General features: G+C 46.5%; 1 protein-coding gene across 2 annotated transcripts in view; it reads left to right on the top strand.

Moving 5' to 3' along the window:
- Positions 1-26,233, top strand: part of LOC137561485 (ciliary microtubule associated protein 1A) — a 138,573-nt gene that overhangs the window by 98,968 nt on the left and 13,372 nt on the right. For both annotated transcript variants that reach the window (XM_068272785.1, XM_068272788.1), the window contains exons 5-6: positions 13,008-13,129; positions 13,219-13,359. In XM_068272785.1, the coding sequence (XP_068128886.1) occupies positions 13,008-13,129; positions 13,219-13,359 (263 nt within the window). The remainder of the gene's footprint in view (positions 1-13,007; positions 13,130-13,218; positions 13,360-26,233) is intronic.

The raw sequence follows: 26,233 nt of genomic DNA, 5'->3' as shown, positions 1-26,233 counted from the left end.
GCCTACGTGTTGTAGTGCTGCAGTAGTGTGAGCAGTGTGCTGTGATATGCAGCCTACGTGTTGTAGTGCTGCAGTAGTGTGAGCAGTGTGCTGTGATATGCAGCCTACGTGTTTGTAGTGCTGCAGTAGTGTGAGCAGTGTGCTGTGATATGCAGCCTACGTGTGTAGTGCTGCAGTAGTGTGAGCAGTGTGCTGTGATATGCAGCCTACGTGTTTGTAGTGCTGCAGTAGTGTGAGCAGTGTGCTGTGATATGCAGCCTACGTGTTGTAGTGCTGTAGTAGTGTGAGCAGTGTGCTGTGATATGCAGCCTACGTGTTGTAGTGCTGCAGTAGTGTGAGCAGTGTGCTGTGATATGCAGCCTACGTGTTGTAGTGCTGCAGTAGTGTGAGCAGTGTGCTGTGATATGCAGGCTACGTGTTGTAGTGCTGCAGTAGTGTGAGCAGTGTGCTGTGATATGCAGCCTATGTGTTGTAGTGCTGCAGTAGTGTGAGCAGTGTGCTGTGATATGCAGCCTACGTGTTTGTAGTGCTGCAGTAGTGTGAGCAGTGTGCTGTGATATGTAGCCTACGTGTTGTAGTGCTGCAGTAGTGTGAGCAGTGTGCTGTGATATGCAGCCTACGTGTTGTAGTGCTGCAGTAGTGTGAGCAGTGTGCTGTGATATGCAGCCTACGTGTTGTAGTGCTGCAGTAGTGTGAGCAGTGTGCTGTGATATGCAGCCTACGTGTTGTAGTGCTGCAGTAGTGTGAGCAGTGTGCTGTGATATGCAGCCTACGTGTTGTAGTGCTGCAGTAGTGTGAGCAGTGTGCTGTGATATGCAACCTACGTGTGTAGTGCTGCAGTAGTGTGAGCAGTGTGCTGTGATATGCAGCCTACGTGTTGTAGTGCTGCAGTAGTGTGAGCAGTGTGCTGTGATATGCAGCCTACGTGTTGTAGTGCTGCAGTAGTGTGAGCAGTGTGCTGTGATATGCAGGCTACGTGTTTGTAGTGCTGCAGTACTGTGAGCAGTGTGCTGTGATATGCAGCCTACGTGTTGTAGTGCTGCAGTAGTGTGAGCAGTGTGCTGTGATATGCAGCCTACGTGTTGTAGTGCTGCAGTAGTGTGAGCAGTGTGCTGTGATATGCAGGCTATGTGTTTGCAGTGCTGCAGTAGTGTGAGCAGTGTGCTGTGATATGCAGCCTACGTGTTGTAGTGCTGCAGTAGTGTGAGCAGTGTGCTGTGATATGCAGCCTACGTGTTGTAGTGCTGCAGCAGCAGTAGTGTGAGCAGTGTACTGTGATATGCAGCCTACGTGTTGTAGTGCTGCAGTAGTGTGAGCAGTGTGTTGTGATATGCAGGCTACGTGTTGTAGTGCTGCAGTACTGTGAGCAGTGTGCTGTGATATGCAGCCTACGTGTTTGTAGTGCTGCAGTAGTGTGAGCAGTGTGCTGTGATATGCAGCCTACGTGTTGTAGTGCTGCAGTACTGTGAGCAGTGTGCTGTGATATGCAGCCTACGTGTTTGTAGTGCTGCAGTAGTGTGAGCAGTGTGCTGTGATATGCAGCCTACGTGTTTGTAGTGCTGCAGTAGTGTGAGCAGTGTGCTGTGATATGCAGGCTACGTGTTGTAGTGCTGCAGTACTGTGAGCAGTGTGCTGTGATATGCAGCCTACGTGTTTGTAGTGCTGCAGTAGTGTGAGCAGTGTGCTGTGATATGCAGCCTACGTGTTTGTAGTGCTGCAGTAGTGTGAGCAGTGTGCTGTGATATGCAGGCTACGTGTTGTAGTGCTGCAGTAGTGTGAGCAGTGTGCTGTGATATGCAGCCTGCCTGTTGTAGTGCTGCAGTAGTGTGAGCAGTGTGCTGTGATATGCAGCCTACGTGTTGTAGTGCTGCAGTAGTGTGAGCAGTGTGCTGTGATATGCAGCCTACGTGTTTGTAGTGCTGCAGTAGTGTGAGCAGTGTGCTGTGATATGCAGCCTACGTGTTGTAGTGCTGCAGTAGTGTGAGCAGTGTGCTGTGATATGCAGCCTACGTGTTTGTAGTGCTGCAGTAGTGTGAGCAGTGTGCTGTGATATGCAGCCTACGTGTTGTAGTGCTGCAGTAGTGTGAGCAGTGTGCTGTGATATGCAGCCTACGTGTTGTAGTGCTGCAGTAGTGTGAGCAGTGTGCTGTGATATGCAGCCTACGTGTTTGTAGTGCTGCAGTAGTGTGAGCAGTGTGTTGTGATATGCAACCTACGTGTTGTAGTGCTGCAGTACTTTGAGCAGTGTGCTGTGATATGCAGCCTACGTGTTGTAGTGCTGCAGTAGTGTGAGCAGTGTGCTGTGATATGCAGGCTACGTGTTGTAGTGCTGCAGTAGTGTGAGCAGTGTGCTGTGATATGCAGCCTACGTGTTGTAGTGCTGCAGTAGTGTGAGCAGTGTGCTGTGATATGCAGGCTACGTGTTGTAGTGCTGCAGTAGTGTGAGCAGTGTGCTGTGATATGCAGCCTACGTGTTGTAGTGCTGCAGTAGTGTGAGCAGTGTGCTGTGATATGCAGCCTACATGTTGTAGTGCTGCAGTGGTGTGAGCAGTGTGCTGTGATATGCAGCCTACGTATTGTAGTGCTGCAGTAGTGTGAGCAGTGTGCTGTGATATGCAGTCTACGTGTTGTAGTGCTGCAGTAGTGTGAGCAGTGTGCTGTGATATGCAGGCTACGTGTTGTAGTGCTGCAGTAGTGTGAGCAGTGTGCTGTGATATGCAGCCTACATGTTGTAGTGCTGCAGTGGTGTGAGCAGTGTGCTGTGATATGCAGCCTACGTGTTTGTAGTGCTGCAGTAGTGTGAGCAGTGTGCTGTGATATGCAGCCTACGTGTTGTAGTGCTGCAGTAGTGTGAGCAGTGTGCTGTGATATGCAGCCTACGTGTTGTAGTGCTGCAGTAGTGTGAGCAGTGTGCTGTGATATGCAGCCTACGTGTTGTAGTGCTGCAGTAGTGTGAGCTGTGTGCTGTGATATGCAGCCTACGTGTTGTAGTTCTGCAGTATTGTGAGCAGTGTGCTGTGATATGCAGCCTACGTGTTGTAGTGCTGCAGTAGTGTGAGCAGTGTGCTGTGATATGCAGCCTACGTGTTTGTAGTGCTGCAGTAGTGTGAGCAGTGTGCTGTGATATGCAGCCTACGTGTTGTAGTGCTGCAGTAGTGTGAGCAGTGTGCTGTGATATGCAGTCTACGTGTTGTAGTGCTGCAGTAGTGTGAGCAGTGTGCTGTGATATGCAGCCTACGTGTTGTAGTGCTGCAGCAGCAGTAGTGTAAGCAGTGTGCTGTGATATGCAGCCTACGTGTTTGTAGTGCTGCAGTACTGTGAGCAGTGTGCTGTGATATGCAGCCTACGTGTTGTAGTGCTGCAGTAGTGTGAGCAGTGTGCTGTGATATGCAGCCTACGTGTTGTAGTGCTGCAGTAGTGTGAGCAGTGTGCTGTGATATGCAGCCTACGTGTTGTAGTGCTGCAGTAGTGTGAGCAGTGTGCTGTGATATGCAGCCTACGTGTTTGTAGTGCTTCAGTAGTGTGAGCAGTGTGCTGTGATATGCAGCCTACGTGTTGCAGTGCTGCAGTAGTGTGAGCAGTGTGCTGTGATATGCAGCCTACGTGTTTGTAGTGCTGCAGTAGTGTGAGCAGTGTGCTGTGATATGCAGGCTACGTGTTGTAGTGCTGCAGTAGTGTGAGCAGTGTGCTGTGATATGCAGCCTACGTGTTGTAGTGCTGCAGTAGTGTGAGCAGTGTGCTGTGATATGCAGCCTACGTGTTGTAGTGCTGCAGCAGCAGTAGTGTAAGCAGTGTGCTGTGATATGCAGCCTACGTGTTGTAGTGCTGCAGTAGTGTGAGCAGTGTGCTGTCATATGCAGCCTACGTGTTGTAGTGCTGCAGTAGTGTGAGCAGTGTGCTGTGATATGCAGCCTACGTGTGTAGTGCTGCAGTAGTGTGAGCAGTGTGCTGTGATATGCAGGCTACGTGTTTGTAGTGCTGCAGTAGTGTGAGCAGTGTGCTGTGATATGCAGCCTACGTGTTGCAGTGCTGCAGTAGTGTGAGCAGTGTGCTGTGATATGCAGCCTACGTGTTGTAGTGCTGCAGTAGTGTGAGCAGTGTGCTGTGATTTGCAGCCTACGTGTTGTAGTGCTGCAGTAGTGTGAGCAGTGTGCTGTGATATGCAGCCTACGTGTTGTAGTGCTGCAGCAGCAGTAGTGTGAGCAGTGTACTGTGATATGCAGCCTACGTGTTGTAGTGCTGCAGTAGTGTGAGCAGTGTGTTGTGATATGCAGGCTACGTGTTGTAGTGCTGCAGTACTGTGAGCAGTGTGCTGTGATATGCAGCCTACGTGTTTGTAGTGCTGCAGTAGTGTGAGCAGTGTGCTGTGATATGCAGCCTACATGTTGTAGTGCTGCAGTACTGTGAGCAGTGTGCTGTGATATGCAGCCTACGTGTTTGTAGTGCTGCAGTAGTGTGAGCAGTGTGCTGTGATATGCAGCCTACGTGTTTGTAGTGCTGCAGTAGTGTGAGCAGTGTGCTGTGATATGCAGGCTACGTGTTGTAGTGCTGCAGTACTGTGAGCAGTGTGCTGTGATATGCAGCCTACGTGTTTGTAGTGCTGCAGTAGTGTGAGCAGTGTGCTGTGATATGCAGCCTACGTGTTTGTAGTGCTGCAGTAGTGTGAGCAGTGTGCTGTGATATGCAGGCTACGTGTTGTAGTGCTGCAGTAGTGTGAGCAGTGTGCTGTGATATGCAGCCTGCCTGTTGTAGTGCTGCAGTAGTGTGAGCAGTGTGCTGTGATATGCAGCCTACGTGTTGTAGTGCTGCAGTAGTGTAAGCAGTGTGCTGTGATATGCAGCCTACGTGTTTGTAGTGCTGCAGTAGTGTGAGCAGTGTGCTGTGATATGCAGCCTACGTGTTTGTAGTGCTGCAGTAGTGTGAGCAGTGTGCTGTGATATGCAGCCTACGTGTTGTAGTGCTGCAGTAGTGTGAGCAGTGTGCTGTGATATGCAGCCTACGTGTTGTAGTGCTGCAGTAGTGTGAGCAGTGTGCTGTGATATGCAGCCTACGTGTTTGTAGTGCTGCAGTAGTGTGAGCAGTGTGTTGTGATATGCAACCTACGTGTTGTAGTGCTGCAGTACTTTGAGCAGTGTGCTGTGATATGCAGCCTACGTGTTGTAGTGCTGCAGTAGTGTGAGCAGTGTGCTGTGATATGCAGGCTACGTGTTGTAGTGCTGCAGTAGTGTGAGCAGTGTGCTGTGATATGCAGCCTACGTGTTGTAGTGCTGCAGTAGTGTGAGCAGTGTGCTGTGATATGCAGGCTACGTGTTGTAGTGCTGCAGTAGTGTGAGCAGTGTGCTGTGATATGCAGCCTACGTGTTGTAGTGCTGCAGTAGTGTGAGCAGTGTGCTGTGATATGCAGCCTACATGTTGTAGTGCTGCAGTGGTGTGAGCAGTGTGCTGTGATATGCAGCCTACGTATTGTAGTGCTGCAGTAGTGTGAGCAGTGTGCTGTGATATGCAGTCTACGTGTTGTAGTGCTGCAGTAGTGTGAGCAGTGTGCTGTGATATGCAGCCTACGTGTTGTAGTGCTGCAGTAGTGTTAGCAGTGTGCTGTGATATGCAGCCTACATGTTGTAGTGCTGCAGTGGTGTGAGCAGTGTGCTGTGATATGCAGCCTACGTGTTTGTAGTGCTGCAGTAGTGTGAGCAGTGTGCTGTGATATGCAGCCTACGTGTTGTAGTGCTGCAGTAGTGTGAGCAGTGTGCTGTGATATGCAGCCTACGTATTGTAGTGCTGCAGTAGTGTGAGCAGTGTGCTGTGATATGCAGTCTACGTGTTGTAGTGCTGCAGTAGTGTGAGCAGTGTGCTGTGATATGCAGCCTACGTGTTGTAGTGCTGCAGTAGTGTGAGCAGTGTGCTGTGATATGCAGCCTACGTGTTGTAGTTCTGCAGTATTGTGAGCAGTGTGCTGTGATATGCAGCCTACGTGTTGTAGTGCTGCAGTAGTGTGAGCAGTGTGCTGTGATATGCAGCCTACGTGTTTGTAGTGCTGCAGTAGTGTGAGCAGTGTGCTGTGATATGCAGCCTACGTATTGTAGTGCTGCAGTAGTGTGAGCAGTGTGCTGTGATATGCAGCCTACGTGTTTGTAGTGCTGCAGTACTGTGAGCAGTGTGCTGTGATATGCAGCCTACGTGTTGTAGTGCTGCAGTAGTGTGAGCAGTGTGCTGGTATATGCAGCCTACGTGTTGTAGTGCTGCAGTAGTGTGAGCAGTGTGCTGTGATATGCAGCCTACGTGTTGTAGTTCTGCAGTATTGTGAGCAGTGTGCTGTGATATGCAGCCTACGTGTTGTAGTGCTGCAGTAGTGTGAGCAGTGTGCTGTGATATGCAGCCTACGTGTTTGTAGTGCTGCAGTAGTGTGAGCAGTGTGCTGTGATATGCAGCCTACGTGTTGTAGTGCTGCAGTAGTGTGAGCAGTGTGCTGTGATATGCAGCCTACGTGTTGTAGTGCTGCAGTAGTGTGAGCAGTGTGCTGGTATATGCAGCCTACGTGTTGTAGTGCTGCAGTACTGTGAGCAGTGTGCTGTGATATGCAGCCTACGTGTTGTAGTGCTGCAGTAGTGTGAGCAGTGTGCTGTGATATGCAGCCTACGTGTTGTAGTGCTGCAGTAGTGTGAGCAGTGTGCTGTGATATGCAGCCTACGTGTTTGTAGTGCTGCAGTAGTGTGAGCAGTGTGCTGTGATATGCAGCCTACGTGTTGTAGTGCTGCAGTAGTGTGAGCAGTGTGCTGTGATATGCATGATATGTGCATAGCTTAGTGCCTAAGAGTACCCAAAATATCCCCCTTCCCCTTAATACTAAATAATAAAGACCAGGACTGCTTATTGACAAATGGAATTATTTATTAAGGCCAAAGCAGCCCTTAATTATAATAACAAAATAATTCTGTATAAAATATATAACTTTACTAAGTAAAAACACCAACAATGTAAACATGTTGAGGGCAAGAGCTCCGGAATAAACTTTTACAAAACTTAAGGACGAACCACCTTTTGCAATGCAGCCTGCAGTATGCCGGCCCCCGCCGCATGGACCGGCTCAGGGACAGCTGCATGCTTGCTCCTCCCCGTTTCTCTTAGCAGACGCCCTTCAAGAACCTTCAAAACAGAGCTGGGAAGATTTTAATTACCACCACCATCATTAATTGCACCAATCTCCGGAGCCCTACACCCTGTCAGCTGCAATGACAAACCACCAACAACATATAGAACCAGAAACACATAATAAAAGGGAGGGTGGGTGGGAAAACACGTCCGTCTGCCTCACTGTCTCCTGTGCGTCTGCCCATCCCCGCTGACGTCACTTCCTCCTAGCGCGACACTTCCCCGCTCCCTCCACAGCGCGTCACCTTCCGGGGTGCGCTCCCGGCCACAACATTAGCCCGCCCCTACAAGCCACTTAACCCTCTGCCTGCCAAGCTAGCCCTATCATGTGGGCCCTACGCTTTATCTGGCTACGCTGCAAACGCTACAGGCCATGCTGTCTACGTGTTGTAGTGCTGCAGTAGTGTGAGCAGTGTGCTGTGATATGCAGCCTACGTGTTGTAGTGCTGCAGTAGTGTGAGCAGTGTGCTGTGATATGCAGCCTACGTGTTGTAGTGCTGCAGTAGTGTGAGCAGTGTGCTGTGATATGCAGCCTACGTGTTTGTAGTGCTTCAGTAGTGTGAGCAGTGTGCTGTGATATGCAGCCTACGTGTTGCAGTGCTGCAGTAGTGTGAGCAGTGTGCTGTGATATGCAGCCTACGTGTTGTAGTGCTGCAGTAGTGTGAGCAGTGTGCTGTGATATGCAGCCTACGTGTTGTAGTGCTGCAGTAGTGTGAGCAGTGTGCTGTGATATGCAGGCTACGTGTTGTAGTGCTGCAGTAGTGTGAGCAGTGTGCTGTGATATGCAGCCTATGTGTTGTAGTGCTGCAGTAGTGTGAGCAGTGTGCTGTGATATGCAGCCTACGTGTTTGTAGTGCTGCAGTAGTGTGAGCAGTGTGCTGTGATATGCAGGCTACGTGTTGTAGTGCTGCAGTAGTGTGAGCAGTGTGCTGTGATATGCAGCCTACGTGTTGTAGTGCTGCAGTAGTGTGAGCAGTGTGCTGTGATATGCAGCCTACGTGTTGTAGTGCTGCAGCAGCAGTAGTGTAAGCAGTGTGCTGTGATATGCAGCCTACGTGTTGTAGTGCTGCAGTAGTGTGAGCAGTGTGCTGTCATATGCAGCCTACGTGTTGTAGTGCTGCAGTAGTGTGAGCAGTGTGCTGTGATATGCAGCCTACGTGTGTAGTGCTGCAGTAGTGTGAGCAGTGTGCTGTGATATGCAGGCTACGTGTTTGTAGTGCTGCAGTAGTGTGAGCAGTGTGCTGTGATATGCAGCCTACGTGTTGCAGTGCTGCAGTAGTGTGAGCAGTGTGCTGTGATATGCAGCCTACGTGTTGTAGTGCTGCAGTAGTGTGAGCAGTGTGCTGTGATTTGCAGCCTACGTGTTGTAGTGCTGCAGTAGTGTGAGCAGTGTGCTGTGATATGCAGCTTACGTGTTTGTAGTGCTGCAGTAGTGTGAGCAGTGTGCTGTGATATGCAGCCTACGTGTTTGTAGTGCTGCAGTAGTGTGAGCAGTGTGCTGTGATATGCAGCCTACGTGTTGTAGTGCTGCAGTAGTGTGAGCAGTGTGCTGTGATATGCAGCCTACGTGTTGTAGTGCTGCAGTAGTGTGAGCAGTGTGCTGTGATATGCAGCCTACGTGTTGTAGTGCTGCAGTAGTGTGAGCAGTGTGCTGTGATATGCAGCCTACGTGTTTGTAGTGCTGCAGTAGTGTGAGCAGTGTGCTGTGATATGCAGCCTACGTGTTGTAGTGCTGCAGCAGCAGTAGTGTGAGCAGTGTGCTGTGATATGCAGTCTACGTGTTTGTAGTGCTGCAGTAGTGTGAGCAGTGTGCTGTGATATGCAGCCTACGTGTTGTAGTGCTGCAGTAGTGTGAGCAGTGTGCTGTGATATGCAGCCTACGTGTTGCAGTGCTGCAGTAGTGTGAGCAGTGTGCTGTGATATGCAGCCTACGTGTTGTAGTGCTGCAGTAGTGTGAGCAGTGTGCTGTGATTTGCAGCCTACGTGTTGTAGTGCTGCAGTAGTGTGAGCAGTGTGCTGTGATATGCAGCTTACGTGTTTGTAGTGCTGCAGTAGTGTGAGCAGTGTGCTGTGATATGCAGCCTACGTGTTTGTAGTGCTGCAGTAGTGTGAGCAGTGTGCTGTGATATGCAGCCTACGTGTTGTAGTGCTGCAGTAGTGTGAGCAGTGTGCTGTGATATGCAGCCTACGTGTTGTAGTGCTGCAGTAGTGTGAGCAGTGTGCTGTGATATGCAGCCTACGTGTTGTAGTGCTGCAGTAGTGTGAGCAGTGTGCTGTGATATGCAGCCTACGTGTTGTAGTGCTGCAGTAGTGTGAGCAGTGTGCTGTGATTTGCAGCCTACGTGTTGTAGTGCTGCAGTAGTGTGAGCAGTGTGCTGTGATATGCAGCTTACGTGTTTGTAGTGCTGCAGTAGTGTGAGCAGTGTGCTGTGATATGCAGCCTACGTGTTTGTAGTGCTGCAGTAGTGTGAGCAGTGTGCTGTGATATGCAGCCTACGTGTTGTAGTGCTGCAGTAGTGTGAGCAGTGTGCTGTGATATGCAGCTTACGTGTTTGTAGTGCTGCAGTAGTGTGAGCAGTGTGCTGTGATATGCAGCCTACGTGTTGTAGTGCTGCAGTAGTGTGAGCAGTGTGCTGTGATATGCAGCCTACGTGTTGTAGTGCTGCAGTAGTGTGAGCAGTGTGCTGTGATATGCAGCCTACGTGTTGTAGTGCTGCAGTAGTGTGAGCAGTGTGCTGTGATATGCAGCTTACGTGTTTGTAGTGCTGCAGTAGTGTGAGCAGTGTGCTGTGATATGCAGCCTACATGTTGTAGTGCTGCAGTAGTGTGAGCAGTGTGCTGTGATTTGCAGCCTACGTGTTGTAGTGCTGCAGTAGTGTGAGCAGTGTGCTGTGATATGCAGCCTACGTGTTTGTAGTGCTGCAGTAGTGTGAGCAGTGTGCTGTGATATGCAGGCTACGTGTTGTAGTGCTGCAGTAGTGTGAGCAGTGTGCTGTGATATGCAGCCTACGTGTTGTAGTGCTGCAGCAGCAGTAGTGTGAGCAGTGTGCTGTGATATGCAGCCTACGTGTTGTAGTGCTGCAGTAGTGTGAGCAGTGTGCTGTGATATGCAGCCTACGTGTTGTAGTGCTGCAGTAGTTTGAGCAGTGTGCTGTGATATGCAGGCTACGTGTTGTAGTGCTGCAGTAGTGTGAGCAGTGTGCTGTGATATGCAGGCTACGTGTTGTAGTGCTGCAGTAGTGTGAGCAGTGTGCTGTGATATGCAGCCTACGTGTTGTAGTGCTGCAGTAGTGTGAGCAGTGTGCTGTGATATGCAGGCTACGTGTTGTAGTGCTGCAGTAGTGTGAGCAGTGTGCTGTAATATGCAACCTACGTGTTTGTAGTGCTGCAGTAGTGTGAGCAGTGTGCTGTGATATGCAGGCTACGTGTTTGTAGTGCTGCAGTAGTGTGAGCAGTGTGCTGTGATATGCAGCCTACGTGTTGTAGTGCTGCAGTAGTGTGAGCAGTGTGCTGTGATATGCAGCCTACGTGTTTGTAGTGCTGCAGTAGTGTGAGCAGTGTGCTGTGATATGCAGGCTACGTGTTGTAGTGCTGCAGTAGTGTGAGCAGTGTGCTGTGATATGCAGGCTACGTGTTGTAGTGCTGCAGTAGTGTGAGCAGTGTGCTGTGATATGCAGCCTACGTGTTGTAGTGCTGCAGTAGTGTGAGCAGTGTGCTGTGATATGCAGCCTACGTGTTGTAGTGCTGCAGTAGTGTGAGCAGTGTGCTGTGATATGCAGCCTACGTGTTTGTAGTGCTGCAGTAGTGTGAGCAGTGTGCTGTGATATGCAGGCTACGTGTTGTAGTGCTGCAGTAGTGTGAGCAGTGTGCTGTGATATGCAGGCTACGTGTTGTAGTGCTGCAGTAGTGTGAGCAGTGTGCTGTGATATGCAGCCTACGTGTTGTAGTGCTGCAGTAGTGTGAGCAGTGTGCTGTGATATGCAGCCTACGTGTTGTAGTGCTGCAGTAGTGTGAGCAGTGTGCTGTGATATGCAGCCAACGTGTTGTAGTGCTGCAGTAGTGTGAGCAGTGTGCTGTGATATGCAGGCTACATGTTTGTAGTGCTGCAGTACTGTGAGCAGTGTGCTGTGATATGCAGCCTACGTGTTGTAGTGCTGCAGTAGTGTGAGCAGTGTGCTGTGATATGCAGCCTACGTGTTGTAGTGCTGCAGTAGTGTGAGCAGTGTGCTGTGATATGCAGCCTACGTGTTGTAGTGCTGCAGTAGTGTAAGCAGTGTGCTGAGATATGCAGCCTACGTGTTGTAGTGCTGCAATAGTGTGAGCAGTGTGCTGTGATATGCAGCCTACGTGTTATATTGCTGTTGTAGTGTGAGCAGTGTGCTGTGATATGCAGCCAACGTGTTGTAGTGCAGTAGTAGTGTGAGCAGTGTGCTGTGATATGCAGCCTACGTGTTTGTAGTGCTGCAGTAGTGTGAGCAGTGTGCTGTGATATGCATGCTACGTGTTTGTAGTGCTGCAGTAGTGTGAGCAGTGTGCTGTGATATGCAGCCTACGTGTTGTAGTGCTGCAGTAGTGTGAGCAGTGTGCTGTGATATGCAGCCTACGTGTTTGTAGTGCTGCAGTAGTGTGAGCAGTGTGCTGTGATATGCATGCTACGTGTTTGTAGTGCTGCAGTAGTGTGAGCAGTGTGCTGTGATATGCAGCCTACGTGTTGTAGTGCTGCAATAGTGTGAGCAGTGTGCTGTGATATGCAGCCTACGTGTTTGTAGTGCTGCAGTAGTGTGAGCAGTGTGCTGTGATATGCAGCATACGTGTTGTAGTGCTGCAGTAGTGTGAGCAGTGTGCTGTGATATGCAGGCTACGTGTTGTAGTGCTGCAGTAGTGTGAGCAGTGTGCTGTGATATGCAGCCTACGTGTTGTAGTGCTGCAGTAGTGTGAGCAGTGTGCTGTGATATGCAGGCTACATGTTTGTAGTGCTGCAGTAGTGTGAGCATTGTGCTGTGATATGCAGCCTACGTGTTTGTAGTGCTGCAGTAGTGTGAGCAGTGTGCTGTGATATGCAGGCTATGTGTTGTAGTGCTGCAGTAGTGTGAGCAGTGTGCTGTGATATGCAGCCTACGTGTTTGTAGTGCTGCAGTAGTGTGAGCAGTGTGCTGTGATATGCAGGCTACGTGTTGTAGTGCTGCAGTAGTGTGAGCAGTGTGCTGTGATATGCAGCCTACGTGTTGTTGTGCTGCAGTAGTGTGAGCAGTGTGCTGTGATATGCAGCCTACGTGTTGTAGTGCTGCAGTAGTGTGAGCAGTGTGCTGTGACATGCAGCCTACGTGTTGTAGTGCTGCAGTAGTGTGAGCAGTGTGCTGTGATATGCAGCCTACGTGTTTGTAGTGCTGCAGTAGTGTGAGCAGTGTGCTGTGATATGCAGCCTACGTGTTGTAGTGCTGCAGTAGTGTGAGCAGTGTGCTGTGATATGCAGCCTACGTGTTGTAGTGCTGCAGTAGTGTGAGCAGTGTGCTGTGATATGCAGCCTACGTGTTGTAGTGCTGCAGTAGTGTGAGCAGTGTGCTGTGATATGCAGCCTACGTGTTGTAGTGCTGCAGTAGTGTGAGCAGTGTGCTGTGATATGCAGCCTACGTGTTGTAGTGCTGCAGTAGTGTGAGCAGTGTGCTGTGATATGCAGCCTACGTGTTGTAGTGCTGCAGTAGTGTGAGCAGTGTGCTGTGATATGCAGCCTACGTGTTTGTAGTGCTGCAGTAGTGTGAGCAGTGTGCTGTGATATGCAGGCTATGTGTTGTAGTGCTGCAGTAGTGTGAGCAGTGTGCTGTGATATCCTTCTAATGTTCCTCCTTCCTCATGCTCAGGTCCTGCAGCCTATCAGCTTCCCTCAGTGCTCGGCCCCAGAGTCGTCAACAAATCTTCAGCCCCAAATTATTCTATGACTGGACGAAGCAAAATCGGGAGCTTCCATGAAGACCTGCAGAAGGTGGGCTGTCTGAGCATCATTCTATCTCTGCTCTTCCTGTATCTCCATCCTTACTGACAGTGAGTGACTTCTCTCTTCCCCAATCACAGACGCCAGGCCCCGGAATGTACAGAGTTATCGATCCAGCAACGTACAAATATAGACCGCCTAACTACAGCATGACAGCCAGGAATTCCCTTCCAGGAGATACCACCCAGAAGCCGGGCCCAGGAGCTCACAGTCCAGAAAAGGTGCAATAATAATCCTTGCATGTCCTACCACAGCCTATGCTCTATATTATATATTACACATTATACAGCTCTGTACATAGAGCCAGTCACACCGCTAACTGTCCCTCAGAGGAGTCACAGCTAATGTCCTACCACAGCCTATGCTGTATATTATATACTACACATTATACAGCTCTGTACATAGAGCCAGTCACACCACTAACTGTCCCTCAGAGGGGACACATCTAATGTCCTACCACAGCCTATGCTCTATATTATATATTACACATTATACAGCTCTGTACATAGAGCCAGTCACACCACTAACTGTCCCTCAGAGGAGTCACATCTAATGTCCTACCACAGCCTATGCTGTATATTATATATTACACATTATACAGCTCTGTACATAGAGCCAGTCACACCACTAACTGTCCCTCAGAGGAGTCACATCTAATGTCCTACCACAGTCTATGCTCTATATTATATATTACACATTATACAGCTCTGTACATAGAGCCAGTCACACCACTAACTGTCCCTCAGAGGGGGTCACATCTAATGTCCTACCACAGTCTATGCTCTATATTATATATTACACATTATACAGCTCTGTACATAGACCCAGTCACACTGCTAACTGTCCCTCAGAGGAGTCACATCTAATGTCCTACCACAGTCTATGCTCTATATTATATATTACACATTATACAGCTCTGTACATAGACCCAGTCACACTGCTAACTGTCCCTCAGAGGAGTCACATCTAATGTCCTACCACAGTCTATGCTCTATATTATATATTACACATTATACAGCTCTGTACATAAAGCCAGTCACACCGCTAACTGTCCCTCAGAGGGGTCACACCTAATGTCCTACCACAGTCTATGCTGTATATTATATATTACACATTATACAGCTCTGTACATAGAGCCAGTCACACCACTAACTGTCCCTCAGAGGGGGTCACATCTAATGTCCTACCACAGTCTATGCTGTATATTATATATTACACATTATACAGCTCTATACATAGAGCCAGTCACACCACTAACTGTCCCTCAGAGGGGTCACATCTAATGTCCTACCACAGTCTATGCTCTATATTATATATTACACATTATACAGCTCTGTACATAGAGCCAGTCACACCACTAACTGTCCCTCAGAGGAGTCACATCTAATGTCCTACCACAGCCTATGCTGTATATTATATATTACACATTATACAGCTCTGTACATAGAGCCAGTCACACCACTAACTGTCCCTCAGAGGAGTCACATCTAATGTCCTACCACAGTCTATGCTCTATATTATATATTACACATTATACAGCTCTGTACATAGAGCCAGTCACACCACTAACTGTCCCTCAGAGGGGGTCACATCTAATGTCCTACCACAGTCTATGCTCTATATTATATATTACACATTATACAGCTCTGTACATAGACCCAGTCACACTGCTAACTGTCCCTCAGAGGAGTCACATCTAATGTCCTACCACAGTCTATGCTCTATATTATATATTACACATTATACAGCTCTGTACATAGACCCAGTCACACTGCTAACTGTCCCTCAGAGGAGTCACATCTAATGTCCTACCACAGTCTATGCTCTATATTATATATTACACATTATACAGCTCTGTACATAAAGCCAGTCACACCGCTAACTGTCCCTCAGAGGGGTCACACCTAATGTCCTACCACAGTCTATGCTGTATATTATATATTACACATTATACAGCTCTGTACATAGAGCCAGTCACACCACTAACTGTCCCTCAGAGGGGGTCACATCTAATGTCCTACCACAGTCTATGCTGTATATTATATATTACACATTATACAGCTCTGTACATAGAGCCAGTCACACCACTAACTGTCCCTCAGAGGGGTCACATCTAATGTCCTACCACAGTCTATGCTGTATATTATATATTACACATTATACAGCTCTGTACATAGAGCCAGTCACACCACTAACTGTCCCTCAGAGGGGGTCACATCTAATGTCCTACCACAGTCTATGCTGTATATTATATATTACACATTATACAGCTCTGTACATAGAGCCAGTCACACCACTAACTGTCCCTCAGAGGGGTCACATCTAATGTCCTACCACAGTCTATGCTGTATATTATATATTACACATTATACAGCTCTGTACATAGACCCAGTCACACTGCTAACTGTCCCTCAGAGGAGTCACATCTAATGTCCTACCACAGTCTATGCTCTATATTATATATTACACATTATACAGCTCTATACATAGAGCCAGTCACACCACTAACTGTCCCTCAGAGGGGTCACATCTACTGTCCTACCACAGCCTATGCTCTATATTATATATTACACATTATACAGCTCTGTACATAGAGCCAGTCACACCGCTAACTGTCCCTCAGAGGGGTCACATCTAATGTCCTACCACAGTCTATGCTGTATATTATATATTACACGTTATACAGCTCTGTACATAGAGCCAGTCACACCGCTAACTGTCCCTCAGAGGGGTCACATCTAATGTCCTACCACAGTCTATGCTCTATATTATATATTACACATTATACAGCTCTGTACATAGACCCAGTCACACTGCTAACTGTCCCTCAGAGGAGTCACATCTAATGTCCTACCACAGTCTATGCTCTATATTATATATTACACATTATACAGCTCTGTACATAGAGCCAGTCACACCGCTAACTGTCCCTCAGAGGAGTCACATCTAATGTCCTACCACAGTCTATGCTCTATATTATATATTACACATTATACAGCTCTGTACATAGAGCCAGTCACACCACTAACTGTCCCTCAGAGGGGGTCACATCTAATGTCCTACCACAGTCTATGCTCTATATTATATATTACACATTATACAGCTCTGTACATAGACCCAGTCACACTGCTAACTGTCCCTCAGAGGAGTCACATCTAATGTCCTACCACAGTCTATGCTCTATATTATATATTACACATTATACAGCTCTATACATAGAGCCAGTCACACCACTAACTGTCCCTCAGAGGGGTCACATCTACTGTCCTACCACAGCCTATGCTCTATATTATATATTACACATTATACAGCTCTGTACATAGAGCCAGTCACACCGCTAACTGTCCCTCAGAGGAGTCACATCTAATGTCCTACCACAGGCTATGCTGTATATTATATATTACACATTATACAGCTCTGTACATAGAGCCAGTCACACCGCTAACTGTCCCTCAGAGGGGTCACATCTAATGTCCTACCACAGTCTATGCTCTATATTATATATTACACATTATACAGCTCTGTACATAGAGCCAGTCACACCACTAACTGTCCCTCAGAGGGGACACATCTAATGTCCTACCACAGCCTATGCTCTATATTATATATTACACATTATACAGCTCTGTACATAGAGCCAGTCACACCACTAACTGTCCCTCAGAGGGGTCACATCTAATGTCCTACCACAGCCTATGCTCTATATTATATATTACACATTATACAGCTCTGTACATAGAGCCAGTCACACCACTAACTGTCCCTCAGAGGGGACACATCTAATGTCCTACCACAGCCTATGCTCTATATTATATATTACACATTATACAGCTCTGTACATAGAGCCAGTCACACCACTAACTGTCCCTCAGAGGGGTCACATCTAATGTCCTACCACAGTCTATGCTCTATATTATATATTACACATTATACAGCTCTGTACATAGACCCAGTCACACTGCTAACTGTCCCTCAGAGGAGTCACATCTAATGTCCTACCACAGTCTATGCTCTATATTATATATTACACATTATACAGCTCTGTACATAGAGCCAGTCACACCGCTAACTGTCCCTCAGAGGGGTCACATCTAATGTCCTACCACAGTCTATGCTCTATATTATATATTACACATTATACAGCTCTGTACATAGAGCCAGTCACACCACTAACTGTCCCTCAGAGGGGACACATCTAATGCCCTACCACAGCGTATGCACTATATTATATATTACACATTATACAGCTCTGTACATAGAGCCAGTCACACCACTGTCCCTCAGAGGGGTCACATCTAATGTCCTACCACAGTCTATGCTGTATATTATATATTACACATTATACAGCTCTGTACATAGAGCCAGTCACGCCACTAACTGTCCCTCAGAGGGGTCACATCTAATGTCCTACCACAGTCTATGCTCTATATTATATATTACACATTATACAGCTCTGTACATAGAGCCAGTCACACCGCTGTCCCTCAGAGGGGTCACATCTAATGTCCTACCACAGCCTATGCTGTATATTATATATTACACATTATACAGCTCTGTACATAGAGCCAGTCACACCACTAACTGTCCCTCAGAGGGGTCACATCTAATGTCCTACCACAGTCTATGCTGTATATTATATATTACACATTATACAGCTCTATACATAGAGCCAGTCACACCGCTAACTGTCCCTCAGAGGGGTCACATCTAATATCCTACCACAGCCTATGCTCTATATTATATATTACACATTATACAGCTCTGTACATAGAGCCAGTCACACCGCTAACTGTCCCTCAGAGGGGTCACATCTAATGTCCTACCACAGTCTATGCTGTATATTATATATTACACATTATACAGCTCTGTACATAGAGCCAGTCACACCACTAACTGTCCCTCAGAGGGGTCACATCTAATGTCCTACCACAGTCTATGCTCTATATTATATATTACACATTATACAGCTCTGTACATAGAGCCAGTCACACCGCTAACTGTCCCTCAGAGGAGTCACAGCTAATGTCCTACCACAGCCTATGCTGTATATTATATACTACACATTATACAGCTCTGTACATAGAGCCAGTCACACCACTAACTGTCCCTCAGAGGGGTCACATCTAATGTCCTACCACTGCCTATGCTCTATATTATATATTACACATTATACAGCTCTGTACATAGAGCCAGTCACACCGCTAACTGTCCCTCAGAGGAGTCACAGCTAATGTCCTACCACAGCCTATGCTGTATATTATATACTACACATTATACAGCTCTGTACATAGAGCCAGTCACACCACTAACTGTCCCTCAGAGGGGTCACATCTAATGTCCTACCACAGCCTATGCTCTATATTATATATTACACATTATACAGCTCTGTACATAGAGCCAGTCACACCGCTAACTGTCCCTCAGAGGGGTCACATCTAATGTCCTACCACAGTCTATGCTCTATATTATATATTACACATTATACAGCTCTGTACATAGAGCCAGTCACACCGCTAACTGTCCCTCAGAGGGGTCACATCTAATGTCCTACCACAGTCTATGCTGTATATTATATATTACACATTATACAGCTCTGTACATAGAGCCAGTCACACCGCTAACTGTCCCTCAGAGGAGTCACATCTAATGTCCTACCACAGTCTATGCTCTATATTATATATTACACATTATACAGCTCTGTACATAGAGCCAGTCACACCGCTAACTGTCCCTCAGAGAGGTCACATCTAATGTCCTACCACAGCCTATGCTCTATATTATATATTACACATTATACAGCTCTGTACATAGAGCCAGTCACACCGCTAACCGTCCCTCAGAGGGTCACATCTAATGTCCTACCACAGCCTATGCTGTATATTATATATTACACATTATACAGCTCTGTACATAGAGCCAGTCACACCGCTAACTGTCCCTCAGAGGGGTCACATCTAATGTCCTACCACAGCCTATGCTCTATATTATATATTACACATTATACAGCTCTGTACATAGAGCCAGTCACACCGCTAACTGTCCCTCAGAGGGGACACATCTAATGTCCTACCACAGTCTATGCTGTATATTATATATTACACATTATACAGCTCTGTACATAGAGCCAGTCACACCGCTAACTGTCCCTCAGAGGGGTCATATCTAATGTCCTACCACAGTCTATGCTGTATATTATATATTACACATTATACAGCTCTGTACATAGAGCCAGTCTTACCACTAACTGTCCCTCAGAGGGGTCACATCTAATGTCCTACCACAGCCTATGCTCTATATTATATATTACACATTATACAGCTCTGTACATAGAGACAGTCACACCACTAACTGTCCCTCAGAGGGGTCACGTCTAATGTCCTACCACAGCCTATGCTGTATATTATATATTACACATTATACAGCTCTGTACATAGAGCCAGTCACACCGCTAACTGTCCCTCAGAGGGGTCACAGCTAATGTCCTACCACAGTCTATGCTCTATATTATATATTACACATTATACAGCTCTGTACATAGAGCCAGTCACACCGCTAACTGTCCCTCAGAGGGGTCACATCTAATGCCCTACCACAGCCTATGCTGTATAATATATATTACACATTATACAGCTCTGTACATAGAGCCAGTCACACCACTAACTGTCCCTCAGAGGGGTCACATCTAATGTCCTACCACAGTCTATGCTGTATATTATATATTACACATTATACAGCTCTGTACATAGAGCCAGTCACACCGCTAACTGTCCCTCAGAGGGGTCACAGCTAATGTCCTACCACAGCCTATGCTCTATATTATATATTACACATTATACAGCTCTGTACATAGAGCCAGTCACACCGCTAACTGTCCCTCAGAGGGGTCACAGCTAATGTCCTACCACAGCCTATGCTCTATATTATATATTACACATTATACAGCTCTGTACATAGAGCCAGTCACACCGCTAACTGTCCCTCAGAGGGGTCACATCTAATGTCCTACCACAGCCTATGCTGTATATATTATATATTACACATTATACAGCTCTGTACATAGAGCCAGTCACGCCACTAACTGTCCCTCAGAGGGGTCACATCTAATGTCCTACCACAGCCTATGCTGTATATATTATATATTACACATTATACAGCTCTGTACATAGAGCCAGTCACACCGCTAACTGTCCCTCAGAGGGGTCACATCTAATGTCCTACCACAGTCTATGCTGTATATTATATATTACACATTATACAGCTCTGTACATAGTGCCAGTCACACCGCTAACTGTCCCTCAGAGGGGTCACATCTAATGTCCTACCACAGTCTATGCTGTATAATATATATTACACATTATACAGCTCTGTACATAGAGCCAGTCACACCACTAACTGTCCCTCAGAGGGGTCACATCTAATGTCCTACCACAGTCTATGCTGTATATTATATATTACACAGCTCTGTACATAGAGCCAGTCACACCGCTAACTGTCCCTCAGAGGAGTCACATCTAATGTCCTACCACAGTCTATGCTGTATATTATATATTACACATTATACAGCTCTGTACATAGAGCCAGTCACACCACTAACTGTCCCTCAGAGGGGTCACATCTAATGTCCTACCACAGACTATGCTGTATATTATATATTACACATTATACAGCTCTGTACATAGAGCCAGTCACACCACTAACTGTCCCTCAGAGGGGTCACATCTAATGTCCTACCACAGCCTATGCTCTATATTATATATTACACATTATACAGCTCTGTACATAGAGCCAGTCACACCGCTAACTGTCCCTCAGAGGGGTCACATCTAATGTCCTACCACAGTCTATGCTGTATATTATATATTACACATTATACAGCTCTGTACATAGAGCCAGTCACACCACTAACTGTCCCTCAGAGGGGTCACATCTAATGTCCTACCACAGTCTATGCTCTATATTATATATTACACATTATACAGCTCTGTACATAGAGCCAGTCACACCACTAACTGTCCCTCAGAGGAGTCACATCTAATGTCCTACCACAGCCTATGCTCTATATTATATATTACACATTATACAGCTCTGTACATAGAGCCAGTCACACCGCTAACTGTCCCTCAGAGGGGCCACATCTAATGTCCTACCACAGTCTATGCCCTATATTATATATTACACATTATACAGCTCTGTACATAGAGCCAGTCACACCGCTAACTGTCCCTCAGAGGGGTCACATCTAATGTCCTACCACAGTCTATGCTGTATATTATATATTACACATTATACAGCTCTGTACATAGAGCCAGTCACACCGCTAACTGTCCCTCAGAGGAGTCACATCTAATGTCCTACCACAGTCTATGCTCTATATTATATATTACACATTATACAGCTGTGTACATAGAGCCAGTCACACCGCTAACTGTCCCTCAGAGGGGTCACATCTAATGTCCTACCACAGTCTATGCTGTATATTATATATTACACATTATACAGCTCTGTACATAGAGCCAGTCACACCACTAACTGTCCCTCAGAGGGGTCACATCTAATGTCCTACCACAGTCTATGCTGTATATTATATATTACACATTATACAGCTCTGTACATAGAGCCAGTCACACCGCTAACTGTCCCTCAGAGGGGTCACATCTAATGTCCTACCACAGTCTATGCTCTATATTATATATTACACATTATACAGCTCTGTACATAGAGCCAGTCACACCACTAACTGTCCCTCAGAGGGCTCACATCTAATGTCCTACCACAGTCTATGCTCTATATTATTAGAGATGAGCCGAAATTTTCGAAATTTCGAACTGCTTTTATTACGAATGCGAAATTTAACATTACGACCCAAATTCGTAATTTCGTAATTAATTTTCAAATCGTAATTTACAATTTTGTAATCGAAATTTCACTCCCGTAATGACGAATTTCGTGTCTCCAACCGAAATTTTACTTTTTCAGGTTAGTAAGGGTTTCTATCCCTCTAGATGCCTAAAATGAATAGCACAGCCAGCCCTCCTCGCCCTCCTTCTCTCTCTCTCTCTCTCTCTCTCTCTCTCTCTCTCGATCTGTAGTATTTCAAAACCATACTCACATTCATGACATGTCCAGGGATCAAACCCAGGCCAACCACATGGAAGACAGCTATGCTCACCACCATACCACCAAACACACACTAAATAGACTGCTAACCTAAATCTTACTTGTAGACAGTCATATGAGACACATGCTGGGTGCAGGGCTTTGTGATTGGACCATGGACCATGCGATAGAGTGAGGTGCAAAAATGAAATCATGCCTAGCAGAGGATGGTTTCACAATGCTAAATGCTAGGCTGGCTGTGGTGCAATTGGTTAGTGCGTCTGGCTGGCAACAGCAAGGTTACAGGTTCGATTCCATCCAGGCATGTCTTTTCCTTTTGCGTTCAACAGTTGTCCAAACAGAGCCAACAGAGCCCCAGATAGCCATGTAGAGTTAGGTCACAGCTAGCCTGGCTGTGGTGCAATTGGTTAGTGTGTCTGGCTGGTAACAGCAAGGTTACAGGTTCGATTCCATCCAGGCATGTCTTTTCCTTTTGAGTTCAACAGTTGTCCAAACACCGAGCACAAAGTTTTGCATGCGTAAAGTTTTACGCACGCAAAATACCCCATGGGGTTCAATGGCGCAGCGCGCGCACGCAAAAGGAAAAGACATGCCTGGATGGAATCAAACCTGTAACCTTGCTGTTACCAGCCAGACACACTAACCAATTGCACCACAGCCAGGCTAGCTGTGACCTAACTCTACATGGCTATCTGGGGCTCTGTTGGCTCTGTTTGGACAACTGTTGAACGCAAAAGGAAAAGACATGCCTGGATGGAATCGAACCTGTAACCTTGCTGTTACCAGCCAGACACACTAACCAATTGCACCACAGCCAGGCTAGCTGTGACCTAACTCTACATGGCTATCTGGGGCTCTGTTGGCTCTGTTTGGACAACTGTTGAACGCAAAAGGAAAAGACATGCCTGGATGGAATTGAACCTGTAACCTTGCTGTTACCAGCCAGACACACTAACCAATTGCACCACAGCCAGGCTAGCTGTGACCTAACTCTACATGGCTATCTGGGGCTCTGTTGGCTCTGTTTGGACAACTGTTGAACGCAAAAGGAAAAGACATGCCTGGATGGAATCGAACCTGTAACCTTGCTGTTACCAGCCAGACACACTAACCAATTGCACCACAGCCAGGCTAGCTGTGACCTAACTCTACATGGCTATCTGGGGCTCTGTTGGCTCTGTTTGGACAACTGTTGAACGCAAAAGGAAAAGACATGCCTGGATGGAATCGAACCTGTAACCTTGCTGTTACCAGCCAGACACACTAACCAATTGCACCACAGCCAGGCTAGCTGTGACCTAACTCTACATGGCTATCTGGGGCTCTGTTGGCTCTGTTTGGACAACTGTTGAACGCAAAAGGAAAAGACATGCCTGGATGGAATCGAACCTGTAACCTTGCTGTTACCAGCCAGACACACTAACCAATTGCACCACAGCCAGGCTAGCTGTGACCTAACTCTACATGGCTATCTGGGGCTCTGTTGGCTCTGTTTGGACAACTGTTGAACGCAAAAGGAAAAGACATGCCTGGATGGAATTGAACCTGTAACCTTGCTGTTACCAGCCAGACACACTAACCAATTGCACCACAGCCAGCCTAGCATTTAGCACTGTGAAACCATCCTCTGCTAGGCATGATTTCATTTTTGCACCTCACTCTATCGCATGGTCCAATCACAAAGCCCTGCACCCAGCATGTGTCTCATATGACTGTCTACAAGTAAGATTTAGGTTAGCAGTCTATTTAGTGTGTGTTTGGTGGTATGGTGGTGAGCATAGCTGTCTTCCATGTGGTTGGCCTGGGTTTGATCCCTGGACATGTCATGAATGTGAGTATGGTTTTGAAATACTACAGATCTCTGGAGAGAGAGAGAGAGAGAGAGAGAGAGAGAGAGAGAGAGAGAGAGAGAGAGAGAGAGAGAGAGAGAGAGAGAGAGAGAGAGAGAGAGGAGGAGGAGGATTGGTTGGTTATTCATTTTAGGCATCTAGAGGGATAGAAACCTTTGCAAACTTTAAAATACTAAATTTCGTAATCGTAATTACGAAAATTTGCGTAATTTGCGAAAATTACGAAATTTCGATTACTGCTAAAATCGTAATTGTAGTAATTTCGCGAAATTTCGGAAATTCGTAATTAGGTCATTACGCTCATCTCTATATATTATATATTACACATTATACAGCTCTGTACATAGAGCCAGTCACACCACTAACTGTGCCTCAGAGGGGTCACATCTAATGTCCTACCACAGTCTATGCTCTATATTATATATTACACATTATACAGCTCTGTACATAGAGCCAGTCACACCACTAACTGTCCCTCAAAGGAGTCACATCTAATGTCCTACCACAGTCTATGCTGTATATTATATATTACACATTATACAACTCTGTACATAGAGCTAGTCACACTGCTAACTGTCCCTCAGAGGGGTCACATCTAATGTCCTACCACAGTCTATGCTCTATATTATATATTACACATTATACAGCTCTGTACATAGAGCCAGTCACACCGCTAACTGTCCCTCAGAGGAGTCACATCTAATGTCCTACCACAGCCTGTGCTGTATATTATATATTACACATTATACAGCTCTGTACATAGAGCCAGTCACACCGCTAACTGTCCCTCAGAGGGGTCACATCTAATGTCCTACCACAGCCTATGCTCTATATCATATATTACACATTATACAGCTCTGTACATAGAGCCAGTCACACTGCTAACTGTCCCTCAGAGGAGTCACATCTAATGTCCTACCACAGCCTGTGCTGTATATTATATATTACACATTATACAGCTCTGTACATAGAGCCAGTCACACCACTAACTGTCCCTCAGAGGGGTCACATCTAATGTCCTACCACAGCCTATGCTCTATATCATATATTACACATTATACAGCTCTGTACATAGAGCCAGTCACACCGCTAACTGTCCCTCAGAGGGGTCACATCTAATGTCCTACCACAGTCTATGCTGTATATTATATATTACACATTATACAGCTCTGTACATAGAGCCAGTCACACCGCTAACTGTCCCTCAGAGGGGTCACATCTAATGTCCTACCACAGGCTATGCTGTATATTATATATTACACATTATACAGCTCTGTACATAGAGCCAGTCACACCGCTAACTGTCCCTCAGAGGAGTCACATCTAATGTCCTACCACAGTCTATGCTCTATATTATATATTACACATTATACAGCTCTGTACATAGAGCTAGTCACACTGCTAACTGTCCCTCAGGGGGGGTCACATCTAATGTCCTACCACAGCCTATGCTCTATATTATATATTACACATTATACAGCTCTGTACATAGAGCCAGTCACACCGCTAACTGTCCCTCAGAGGGGTCACATCTAATGTCCTACCACAGTCTATGCTGTATATTATATATTACACATTATACAGCTCTGTACATAGAGCCAGTCACACCGCTAACTGTCCCTCAGAGGAGTCACATCTAATGTCCTACCACAGTCTATGCTCTATATTATATATTACACATTATACAGCTCTGTACATAGAGCCAGTCACACCGCTAACTGTCCCTCAGGGGTCACATCTAATGTCCTACCACAGCCTATGCTGTATATTATATATTACACATTATACAGCTCTGTACATAGAGCCAGTCACACCACTAACTGTCCCTCAGAGGGGTCACATCTAATGTCCTACCACAGTCTATGCTCTATATTATATATTACACATTATACAGCTCTGTACATAGAGCCAGTCACACCACTAACTGTCCCTCAGAGGGGTCACATCTAATGTCCTACCACAGTCTATGCTCTATATTATATATTACACATTATACAGCTCTGTACATAGAGCCAGTCACACCACTAACTGTCCCTCAGGGGTCACATCTAATGTCCTACCACAGTCTATGCTCTATATTATATATTACACATTATACAGCTCTGTACATAGAGCCAGTCACACTGCT

The sequence above is a fragment of the Hyperolius riggenbachi genome, chromosome 1, assembly GCF_040937935.1.
Source record: "Hyperolius riggenbachi isolate aHypRig1 chromosome 1, aHypRig1.pri, whole genome shotgun sequence".
NCBI classification, from domain to species: Eukaryota; Metazoa; Chordata; class Amphibia; order Anura; family Hyperoliidae; genus Hyperolius; species Hyperolius riggenbachi.
This window is presented reverse-complemented; position numbering and strand designations above follow the sequence as displayed.